The sequence below is a fragment of the Pongo abelii genome, chromosome 1 (genome assembly GCF_028885655.2).
Source record: "Pongo abelii isolate AG06213 chromosome 1, NHGRI_mPonAbe1-v2.0_pri, whole genome shotgun sequence".
NCBI lineage: Eukaryota > Metazoa > Chordata > Mammalia > Primates > Hominidae > Pongo > Pongo abelii.
The window spans coordinates 162,819,597-162,832,397 of NC_071985.2; the positions used below are offsets into that span (position 1 = coordinate 162,819,597).

At 37.5% G+C, this 12,801-nt stretch overlaps 1 protein-coding gene across 2 annotated transcripts in view; it reads left to right on the plus strand.

Annotated features, from left to right (window-relative positions):
* Positions 1-12,801, plus strand: part of ANKRD13C (ankyrin repeat domain 13C) — a 94,491-nt gene that overhangs the window by 66,484 nt on the left and 15,206 nt on the right. For both annotated transcript variants that reach the window (XM_024245218.3, XM_024245235.3), the window contains exon 10: positions 11,995-12,074. In XM_024245218.3, the coding sequence (XP_024100986.1) occupies positions 11,995-12,074 (80 nt within the window). The remainder of the gene's footprint in view (positions 1-11,994; positions 12,075-12,801) is intronic.

The following is a 12,801-nucleotide window of genomic DNA, read 5'->3' on the forward strand; positions in this document are numbered from 1 at the left end:
CACAGAAGATGTCTGCCACCATACAGTCCCTCATGTTCCTCTTTTATAGGCACATTTGCTGCCCCTTAGCCTCTCTCTGTCCTTTATGCCTGGCAATCACTAATCTGTTCTTCCATTTCTTTAGTGTTGCTGTTTCAAGGATGTTCTATAAATGGAATCATATAGTACTTAGCCTTTTGAAATTGGCTTTTTTTTTTTCACTTAGCATAATTCCCTGGTGATTTATCTAAGTTGTATGTATCAATAGTTTGTTCTTTTTTTTGTTGAGTAGTATTTCATGGTATTAGTCACAGTTTGTTTAACCATTCACATGTTGAAGAACATCTGGGTTGTTTTGGGCCATAATGAATTAAGCTGCAAAAAACATTCACATATAGGTTTTTGTATGAATGTAATATAAGTCTTCATTTCTCTAGGATAAATGCCCAAGAGTGTTGTTTCTATGTCATGTGGTAGTTAGTTGAATGTTTAGTTTTGTAAGAGACTGCCAAAGTGTTTTTCATTTTACATTCCTATCAGCAGTGTATGAATGATCCAGTTTTTCTACATCCTGGCCAGCTTTTGGTACTGTCATTATTTTCTATGTTACTCATTCTGTAGTGTTCAATGCAATCCCATTTTGATTTAATTGCATTTTCCTAATGGCTAATGATATTGAATGGCCATCTCTTCATGGCTTATTTGCTATCTGTATATCCTCTTCTGTAGCATGTCTCTTCATGCCTTTTGCTCTTTTCCTAATTGGATTTTCTTTTTTTCATTACTGTTGAGTTTTCAAAGTTGTTGTTTCCGAGACAGGGTCTCACTGTTTTGGTCAGACCGGGGGTGCAGTGGCACGATCTTGGTTCACTGCAGCCTTGACCGCCTCAACTCAAATAATCCTCCCACTCAGTCTCCTAAGTAGCTGAGATTACATGCATGCATCACCAAGCCCAGTTAACTTTTTATTTTTATTTTTTATTTTTTTGTAGAGACAAGGTCTCACCGTGTTGCCCAGACTGGTCTCAAACTCCTGGGCTCAAGGGATCCTCCTACCTCAGCTTCCCAAAGTGCTGGGATTATAGGCATGAGCCATTATGCCTGGCCCAAAGTTCTTTATATTTTCCAGATGTTAATTCTTCATCAGATAGGTGTTTTGCAAATATTTCCTCTCACTCCGTAGCTTGTCTTTTCATCTTCTCAAAGTGGGCTTTCATTGAAAAAAAGTTTATCATTTTGATGACATCCAATATATCATTTTTTATCTTATGTCACATGCCAAATCTGAGAACTTTTTGCCTAGCACCAGGTTCCTAGAATTTTCTCCTGTGTTTTTTTTCTAAAAGTTTTATATCTTTATATTTTACATTTAAGGAAATGACCATTTTGAATTAATTTTGTGGAAAGTATGAGGTTTAGGTCAAAGGTTTATTTATTTTTTTTGCCTTGGATGCCCAGTTGCTCCAGCATCATTTTTTGAGAAGTCTGTTCCTCCTCCATTGTATTGTCTGCTGAGATTTGTATAGGGATGGTGTTGAATCTATAGATCAATGTGGGGAGACTTGATATCTTAACAATATTGAATCTTCTGTTTGATGAACATGGTGTATCTCTTCATTTATTTAGATTCTCTGTAATTTCTCTCAGAAGTGTTCAGTGTATAAATCTTACATATATTTTATTAAATTTATCTGGTAAATTTTTAATATTTTTGAGGCTATCATAAAAGATTGTCTTTAAATTTCATTTCCCAGTTTGTTTTTATACATAGAAATAAATGTAATTTTTATATTTCTGCATTTATATATTCTATAGTCTTTATTTTATTTTTATTTTTTGTTTTCTTGGAGACAGAGTCTTGTTCTGTCCCCCAGGCTGGAGTGCAGTGGCACAATCTCAGCTCACTGCAACTCTGCCTGCCATGTTCAAGCGATTCTCCCGCCTCAGCCTCCGGAGTAGCTGAGATTACAGGTACCCACCAGCACGCTCGGCTAGTTTTTGTATTTTTAGTAGAGACGGGGTTTCGCCATGTTGGCCAGGCTGGTCTAGAACTCCTGACCTCAGGTGATCTGCCTGCCTCGACCTCCTAAAGTGCTGGGATTATAGGCATGAGCCACCGTGCCTGGCCTATTCTGTAGTCTTTTGTATATTACTTAAGATTTTCTACAAATGCTTATGTCATCAGATAATTAAGATAGTTTTACTTTTCCCTTGCCTGTTCGTATTTCTTTTATTTGTTTTTCTTACCTCACTGTACTGGGAAGTAAGACCAGTATAATAGTGAATAAAAATGGTATGAGCAGGTGCACATGGCTTTTTCTTGATCTTAGAAGGGACTTTTTATACTAACATTAATTTTTTTAAAAAAATTAATTTTAAAAATAATTTTAAAAAAATTAAAAAAAAATAATTAAAAAAAAATTACTCTTATTTTTCAACCTGACTTAAGTCATTTAATAATTACTAGGAACCAAGATTTTGTTGTTATTTGTCAGCATAGTAATCCTTTTAAGATTATATTTTAATTTTTTTTAGAATAAAGAAAATGTGCCTTGTTATATGTTATTTGGACTTTTGATAAGGAGGAATCGAAGAATTGCATTTGAGAATCTTCTCAGAGTTCAATTATAAATCTTTTTAGAAGAAATTTAAAGAAAATATTAATAGTAATTCTATCAGATATTCATCAATACATATAATTTGATTTGGTTTAATTAGGTAAGGTATAGGATGCAAGAACAACAAAATAGAATTGATAGGTCTAATTATAGAAAGATACCGGTAGCTGTGTGTTGTTTTTTCTCTTAGACAGAGACACAGAATTTAACACCTGGAAAGCAGCATGGAACTGTTAGCAGTTTATATATATGTAACAGTGGGCATTAAAGAAGAAAATAAATGTTTGTATGCATTTTGCTTATAATTTTAGGAGTACAGTTCTTTTAAGCCTACATAATAAGCTTTTTAAGAAAGGTATATATAAGTTTAACTTGGCCGGCACGGCCGTGGCAGGCAGATCACTTGAGGTCAGGAGTTCGAGACCAGCTTAGCCAACATGCTGAAACCCTGTCTCTACTGAAAATACAAAAATTACCTGGGCGTGGTGGCACGCTGTAATTCCAGCTACTCTGGAGGCTGAGGCAGAATTGCTTGAGCCTGGGAGGCGGAGGTTGCAGTGAGCTGAGATCACTCCACCCCACTCCAGCCTGGGCGACAGAGCGAGACTGTGTCTCAAAAAAAAAAAAAGTGTTTAACTCTATTATTTAATGTGAGGTTAAACAATAGGGGGTGAAAGAGGAGAGACCTATCAAATAAATTCAAGAGACATTCCCATTTTAATGGTGAACTAGATTTAAAAATTTAAAGTTTTAAAAGACCTTATAGCTGGGTGCAGTGGCTTACACCTGTAATCCCAGCACTTTGTGAGGCTGAGGCGACCAGCTCATTTAAGGTCAGGAATTCGAGACCAGCCTGGCCAACATGGTGAAACCCCATGTCAATTAAATATACAAATAAAATTCGTGGGCATGGTGGTGCGTGCCTGTAATCCCAGCTACTCGGGAGGCTGAGGCAGGAGAATTGCTTGAACCCAGGGGCAGAGGTTGCAGTGAGCCGAGATCATGCTACTGCACTCCAGCCTGGGCAACAGAGTGAGACTCCATGTCAAAAAAAAAAAGACATTATAAATCAGTATTGAAAATTGACACTTTCAAGGTCACAGCTGACAATATAAGAACAAATCAAGTGTAGAAATAGACATATGCTGTATTAATTGTCAAGTCATGGTGAATTGTATGTTAGTAACTCGGATGTATTTAATTAATGACAGTTGTGTGGAAAGCATTATATTTTATCAGAGAGTAATGAAGGATTCTCCAGTGGCCTATTCTGAGTTGAGTGCCATGAGCTCAATTTCAGCTTCTGCAGGTTAAAAATGACATTTATTGGATGTCTTTCATAGCTGGCTAAAAAAAGAAAACAACAGCAACAAAAACTGAATTCATATACACCTCAACAAAGTTTTCTTTCTTATTGATATTGGCTTAAAACATTGAAGTTGTTAGCATGGGCCTTGTACTAAGTACTTTCCATATATTATCTGGTTTAGTTATTGTAATGACCTAAAGAAGTGAGTGCCATTGCCCATTTTATAAAAAAGAAATTGAGGTTTAAGTAAGTTAATTTGTCTGAGTTACGAAGATAGAGAAGCAGAGATGGGCTTTTATGTTAGGAACCTGACTGCAAGCCTGTTCTTGCTGTAAGTTCTTCGCTTCTTAGTCTGTCTTTGTTATAGTTTCTTCTTTCTGTGTATCCAGGTATTAACATGTCTTAGCAATTCTTTCAAAATACTGGGAAGTTGAAGTCGGGAAAGAGTGGGGAAAACCTTAAGAAATGATCCTGGGAATATGTTATTGGTAAATGTAGTAAAAACTAGTAGAGCACATAATAGTAAAAAATATATTTTTGATTTTGGAGAATTATTAAAAGTTTCAAAAATCTAGAAAATATATGATTTATTATTTTTTCAAAATACATTAAAATTATATATTTTAAAGCCATGTTTTAGTAGAATTTCCATTCTTAAAAATAAATGTCTACTCCTTTTTGGAATGAATTTATATGCTTTATTATAAATAAATAGCTTTTGGGTTTCTTCTTGTCCCCGATCCCCAGCCAAAATTTTATTTCGATTTCTGCAAGAAATGGCTTATAGGTAGTATTTAGAAGGAATTATTTGCCATTTGACTACTTTTACTGTGCCTCTTCTGCTTTTTTTTCTCTTCCTTCCCAGATGTGGTTCTAGTGTTTAGTATATATTTTTGACAAAATTTTTGATAGCAAAATTTAAGTGCTCAGAAATTCTTAAATCATGGGTACTTGCTCTCGTATTTTTAGCTCCTTGTTGTAACCAGTTATCATTGGAGTAGGGAACAATGCTCCGTTTATACCTTAGTCGGAGTCATTGATAAAAGCACTTATACTGTGCCAACTATATGTTCAGAATATTGAGTTAAGCCCTATTCATGATTATGGATTTTTTTTTTTCTTTTTTGAGACGGAGTCTCGCTCTTGTTCTGTTGCACAGGCTGGAGTGCAATGGCGTGATCTCACCTCACTGCAACCTCCGTCTCCCGGCTCCAAGCAATTCTCCTGCCTCAGCCTCCTGAGTAGCTGGGATTACGGGCACCACACCCGGCTAATTTTTGTATTTTTAGTAGAGACGGGGTTTCATTATATTGGTCAGGCTGGTCTCAAACTCCTGACCTCAGTATCCACCCGCCTTGACCTCCTAAAGTGCTGGGATTACAGGCATGAGTCACCGCACCTGGCATGGATTTTTTTTCTTTATTTAAAAATCTAAATAGGAATACATAATAAAATACATGAATATCTTAAACTTTCAGAAAGCTTTGCCATATAAAATATTAGAATAATAACAAACCTAGAAATAAAGTATTTCCTATATGCTTCAAGGAAAATAGTCATCAGAAGTTTTACATTTAATTATGAGGGAAAGGCTTGAAGGCATTTCAATTACAGAGCCGATTGATTTGGCAAAATAACATTAAAGAGTTATCTGGTATCGCACCAACCTTTATGTCTTCCTGTTTCATTAGATAGCCATGGCATCAGTATAGAGGAGGCACTGAAGGATTCAGCTAGAAGTGTCAGTATATAATAAAGGACTTTGAATCTACTTGGGATTCCTTGAAAAAAAAATAAAGGACTAATTAGAATAAACTTAAACTAGAAAGACATTTTTAGAATATGATAATTGATATTTATAATGATGAGATAAAGTGCTCAATAAAAGGTTAAATTACATTGATTACAGTTTTTACTAAGATGGGGAATGTATAATGTACTGTTTAGAAAGAATTTATTTGGAAATGGTAGAAACTTATTTGGAAAAGTTATTACCTGAAAAAATATAATGATGTGACATGCCATGTTATCTAATCATGTGACAAATATGTCTTTACCATGAAAATGTTATATATATAATATTAAAAATATTAATATAGAGAGATTTCATTGGGTATGGGATTAGTCTTTGCTGTGGTTATAGGTTGGAGCAGCAATCTTAAACGTTTCCAACGGTTTCCCCTAAAATTAAAGGTTCTATTAACGCATGTCTCTCTGCTTTCTAGCATATCACTAGATACTATTTTACCTAATGTTTTGCCACAGCATTTGTGAGGGTCATTAACTAGCTTTTAAGCCTCTTCGTCATTCTACTGATAAGCCATTGCTACATGTCATAGTATTATGTATAATCTCCCCCTGTAAATTTGGAATTTAGTATTGGTTGTGATATAAATTTGGCGCTTATAAGAAATCTCAAAAGAACAGTGACTTAAACAAGATAAAAGATTATTTTTCTCTCATGTAAAAATCTGAGTTTGTGTGGTTTTTCTCTGCTCTGCTCAGACAGCTTTTTTTCTTTTGTTTTCTCTGCCATTCCTAGGATGTGGCCTTCCATCCACATGGTATAAGATGATTTATATTGCCGGGCACAGTGGCTCATGCCTGTAATCCCAGCACTTTGGGAGGCTGAGGCGGGCAAATCACGAGGTCAGGAGATTGAGACCAGCCTGGCTAACATGGTGAAACCCCGTCCCTACTAAAAAATAAAAAAAATTAGCTGGGCGTAGTGGCAGACACCTGTAGTCCCAGCTAGTCAGGAGGCTGAGGCAGGAGAATGGCATGAACCTGGGAGGCAGAGCTTGCAGTGAGCCGAGATTGCGCCACCGCACTCCAACCTGGGTGACAGAGCAAGACTCCATCTCAAAAAAAACGATACGTACCAGTTTCATATTCCAGCCAACAGGAATAGTAATTCTTTTTTTTTTTTTTTTTTTTTTTTTTTTTGAGATGGAGTCTCCCTCTGTTGCCCAATACTGGAGTGCAGCAGCATGACCTCAGCTCACTGCAACCTCTGCCTCCTGGGTTCAAGCGATTCTCCTGCCTCAGCCTCTTGAGTAGTTAGTAGAGACAGGGTTTCACCGTGTTGGCCAAGCTGGTGTCGAACTCCTGACCTCAGGTGATCTGCCCGCCTTGGCCTCCCAAAGTGCTAATTAGAAAGGAGAAGGCATTCCTATTCTGTTTGAGAACCCATTCTGAAGTTGTACACATCACTCTGCTCACATCCCACTGGTTAAAATTTAGCCCGGGCATGGTGACTCATGCCTGTAATCCCAGCACTTTGGGAGGCCAAGGTGGGAGGATTGCTTGAGCTCAGGAGTTCAAGACCAGCCTGGGCAACATAGTGAGACTCTGTCTCTACAAAAAAAAAGTAAAAACAAGCTGAACATGGTGGCATGCATCTGTAGTCCCAGCTCCTCAGGAGGCTGGGGTGGGAGGATCACTTGAGTCCAGGAGGTCATGGCTGCAGTTTGGTGTGACTGAGTTACTGCACTCCAGTGTAGGTGACAGAGCAAGACCCTGTCTCAAAAAAAAAGAAAAAGAATTTAGTCACATGATAACACCTAGCTGCAAGGATTTCTAGAAAAGAAGTCTATTCTAGGAAGTCATGTGCTCATCCAAAAATTTGGAAGACAGGTTCTTTTACAAAGACTAATGGGACAACAGATACTGGGGAGACAACTAGCAATCTCTGACATCTCATCAGTGAGTACATAAACACTTGTAACTGTCAACCAGATATATACCTTTAACTCTAGTCTTCCTTCATATCACCACATCTATAGTGCTTTTGCCTACCTCTACTTGGATAAACATAGATGTCTAAAATTTAGTGTGTCTAAATCAGATAATGCTTTCTTTCCTCCTTCCTCTTTTCTGTGTCTTAGGTAGTAACACCATTATTTCCTTATTTACCCCAGCCGGCAACCTGAAATTTCTTAGACTTCTTAGCTTTCCTGTTATTTCTATATCTGATCAATCACAAAATCCTAAGGATCTCTTGGGTCTATTTAGTCTATTTTCTGTCCTTCCATTTTTAAACAACATGCCCTTATCATTTCTCATTTGGATTACTGAAATAGCTTCCTAAATACACTGCTACCAGAGTAATCACCCTGAAAATAGATTGAATCATGTAATGGCTATGCTCAGTGACTAAAATGTATACAGTACTTGCTATGCGTGAGGCACTGTTTTAAGCACTTTGCATTTAACAGCCCATTTTTATCATCACAGTAAACCCTCTGAGGTTATATAGTTGACTGAACTGAGGCAAAAGAGGTTGAATAATTTGTTCGAAGTCAGCTAGTCATTGTCGAAGCCAGAATTGGATCACTCTGGCTCCACAATTGGTGTTTTAGCTACTATATTGTATTGCTCAAAATATTTGTCCATTGCTTCCTGAGTAAAATGTGATCTACTTCATACGTAAAACCCTTTCAGGCTACTTTTTCTCTTCTGTGTCTGGCCACTTCTGTCTCTTACTACTAATCTTCATGTATACTACTCGTACAACTAGACACACTACACTTGCAATTTCCCAGTATGTCATGCTTTCTCACCATTCTGCTTTCCCCAGTTCCTTCAACCAGTTCTTTTGTTCTCTTTTAGACTCCTCAACTCAGGAGTCAACCAGTCCACGTCTTTTGGCTACCCTAGTCTGTCATAAACCTCTTCTGTGCATGTTTATATCATTCTGTGGCTCCTGTCACCCTCAGTTATATCATAGCCCCTGTCATCCTCAATTATATCATAGCCCCTGTCACCCTCAATTGTAAGTATTTACTTTTTGTGTCTCTTGATAAGCTTCTCAAGGAAAGAACATTGTCTTTCATCTTGTCTGATACTAAAAAACTCTGTTTCCTTTCTTTCCACATCCCTCGGCTGCTACTCAGAGATCATCAATGACTTCTAACCATCAAAATTTATGGCTTTTTCAGGCTTCTTTCTCCTCAAAGTCTCTGTAGTGTGATATTGAAGCAGTCTTTTCTTTTGGCCTCCATTATACTGTAAGGGAAACTAAACTTTACCTCTTCCAAACTTAGTTCTTAGCTGAGATGGACTCTCATACCAAAAGACAGATTTATAAGAGAAAAGCAAACAAGTTTATTAATGCGTGCTGTACACCACACAAGAAACCCAATGAAAAGTAACTCAAGGGCTGGGCACAGTGGCTCATGCCTGTAATCCCAGCACTTTGGAAGGCTGAGTTGGGTAGATCACTTGAGGCCAGGAGTTTGAGACCAGCCTGGCCAACATTATGAAACCTCATCTCTATTAAAAATACAAAAATTAGCTGGGCTTGATGATGCACACCTGTAATCCCAACGCAGGAGGCTGAGGCAGAAGTATTGCTTGAACCTGGGAGGTGGAGGTTGCAGTGAACCAAGATTGTGCCACTGCACTCCAGCCTGGGTAACAGAGCGAGACTATGTCTCAAAAAAAAAAAAAAAAAAAAAAAAAAGTAGCTCAAAATAGTGGCTTAGAACTCTACTTATATAGCATCTTCAACAAAGAACAATAAATTTGTAGAGAAATGACAGGACAAATGTAAGTGATTTTAGGTTTCCAAGGACAGGAAAGGAGTAAGGTTTGTTTGCAAATTCCTCTGGTGCTGTCACTGGGCTAGTAAGAGTATAGAGTTATCTCCAGTGAAGCAAAATTTATACTCTGGAGTTAGGCAGAAAACGGAGGGTAGAGAAAAAGCTTTTCCTCCATTTACTGCTTCTCTCTCTCTCTTTTTTTATTTTTCTTGAGACAGAGTCATGTTCTGTCCTACAGGCTGGAGTGCAGTGGCATGATCTCAGCTCACTGCAGCCTCCATGTCCTGGGCTCAAGCAATCCTCCCACCTCGGCCCTTCAAGTAGCTGGGACCACAGGTGTGCGCCACCATGCCTGGCTACTTTTTTTTTTTGTATTTTTTGTAGAGATGGGGTTTTGCCATGCTGCCCAGGCTTGTCTTGAACTCCTGAACTCAAGGGATCAACCTGCCTTGGCCTCCCAAAGTGCCAGGATTATAGGCATGAGCAACCACACCTGACCTGCACTAAGATTTTTACATACGTTATCTCCATTAATTTTTAACTATGAGTTAGTGGCCCAATTCCCATTTTGCAAGTGAGTTAAGTTGACATAATAGAAAGTAACTTGCCCAAATTCACACAACTACCAGGTATTGGAGCTGGGATTCTAACTCAATTTTATGTTTTAACAATCCTTGATTTTAACAACTCTAATATACAGCTCATTAACATCTTACACTAATTATATGTAAAACCACGTTTCTTGAATGAGACCCTCTCAATGTTATTAACATCTCATTATTTGTATTAGTCTTTCACTTATTGTCTTTTTGCTCCATAGTCCTGTTAGGTTTTCATTAGCAATTGAAAAAAAAATTTTTTTTTTATTTACGAGGTTTATTTTTGTTTTGTTTTCTTGAGACAGAGAGTCGCTCTGTTTCCCAGGCTGGAGTGCAGTGGCGTGATCTCAGGTCACTGCAATCTCTGCCTCCTGGGTTCAAGTGATTCTCCTGCCTCAGCTTCCCGAGTGGCTAGGTTTACAGGTGCGAGCCACTACACCTGGCTAATTTTTGTATTTTTAGTAGAGATGGGGTTTCACCATATAGGCCAGGCTGGTCTTGAACCCCTCACCTCAAGTGATCCACCTGCCTTGACCTCCCGAAGTGCTAGGATTATAGGCATGAGCCACCATACCTGGCCAGTTCTTTTTTTTTTTTTTTTTCCTGTGAGGCAGGGTCTTACTCTGTTACCCAGGCTGGAGTGCAGTGGCATAATCATGGCTTACTGCAGCATCAACTTCCTGGGCTCAAGTGATCCTCCCGCCTCAGCTTTTCAAGTAGCTGAGACCACAGGCACGCACCACAACACTCAGCTAATTTTTTTTTTTTTTTTTTTTTTTAAGAAACAGAGCCTCATTATGTTGCTTAGGCTGATCTCAAACTCGTGGGCTCAAGTGATTCTCCTGTCTTTGTCTCCCAAAGTGTTGGGATTACAGGCATGAGCCACTGCACCTGGCCCAGGAATTTCCAATTTCCTTTTCTGCTCCAGAGTTTAGTTCCTTATTGCCAGTTCATCTTACAGTGATTGAAATTCATATTTAGCAAAGATAGGGTGAAAGTTTTAAAATATGACCTTTGCAGTTTTTACCATCTACTGTTGATCTCCATTTTGAACTTCCCATCTGAGTTTAAATCAGTCTTCTTGTGTGTTTTACCTTTAATTTTCTCTGTTTCATCTTCATTTAAATCTGAAGTCCAATTGCATAGTCTTGATCATTACCCACAGAAGAGTGCTATCTTTTCTGATATATTTTCTATTTTCTATCATCTCATTTGGCCTTTAATAATATGCTCTTTTATATTTCTGGTTAACTGTTCATGTCTGTATTTTTTTTTTTCTTTCCAACTGAATTGTAAATTCCTTGAATCAGAGTTTTTGTTTTTTTTTTTTTTTGAGGCAGAGCTCCCTCTGTCGCCCAGGCTGGAGTACAGTGGCACAATCTCGGCTCACTGCAACCTCCACCTCCTAATTTCAAGCAATTCTCTGCCTCAGCCTCCTGAGTAGCTGGGATACAGGCACTCACCATCACGCCCGGCTAATTCTTTTGCATTTTTAGTAAAGACAGGGTTTCACCATCTTGGCCAAGCTGATCTTGAACTCCTGACTTCCTGATCCACCCGCCTTGGCCTCCCAAAGTGCTGGGATTACCAGCATGAGCCACTATGCCTGGCCCAGAGTTAGTTTTTACACTTCTTTTTAGTTCCATGTTCAGCAGCTAGTATAATGCCAGGAACATTTTAGATGATTGAAACATTGAATGAATGGGTGTTATTATTTTGATATTTGTCTTTTTGGGATTTAAAAAAAATTGATAATAAATATTACCAATAGAGCTTAAATCACCATGGAATGATCTTGGAAGGAACCTTTTCAAGTATTATATTGAAGAGATTAAGTAGATTGTTAGTTTTAATAGTTTACGATGTATTTTAATCTTATATTTAAAAAATAACATTTTTCTTTCTCCCCCACCCCTCTTTCTTTCTTTCTTTTTTTTTTTTGGCAGCCGATTCGAAGACAGTCTCTTACACCTCCTCCTCAGAACACTATTACATGGGAAGAATATATATCTGCTGAAAATGGAAAGTAAGTTTTTTTCTTGTTTATGTGTTATTTGGTTTTTAGAAAGAATAATTTGTAAAAACTGAGTATGTGAATATTTTGGTGTAAATTATTTTGGAGAGAATTATTGGTATATCTTTGACTGAAGCAATTCTTCTACCTTTTAAAAATATGGATTAAATATGATAAGGGCAAAGTGTCCCAAATTATGTACCCTCTTTGCAAATGATTGTAGATCTTTCTGTATCCCTCCTGTCAATTTATACACACCTAAAAAACTAAAGGACACTGTTCTAAGGAAATATGATGTAGGAAATTGCACAGGACAGTTGCTTACTTGAGATTTCCCATTGTATGATGAGCTTTTCTATTTTGTGATTATCCTGATTTTTTAGCATAGTGTGCAAGGCCATTCATTATTTATCTTCTTTTTGCCTTTCCAAGTTCCTCACCTGTCATTATCCTTTAGTTTCAACCTATGCTAGACTACTTCTCACTGTCCTTCCATAGGACTTTTGCTGATGTAATATTACTAACAGTAGAGTGCCTACCACATAGCTCATACTCAGTTTATATTTATTGACTAAAAGAATGATGAATGAATACAGAGTTTATTTTTAATAAATAGATAAGTAAAAAGCGTATCCTGGCCAACCATTATTTCCTTTTGGTGGAGAATAAAATATAAAATATTACTTTCCTGCTCCTGTTTAGGAAGAAGTTGTCATTTTTTTTTCTTATTGAAAGTTTT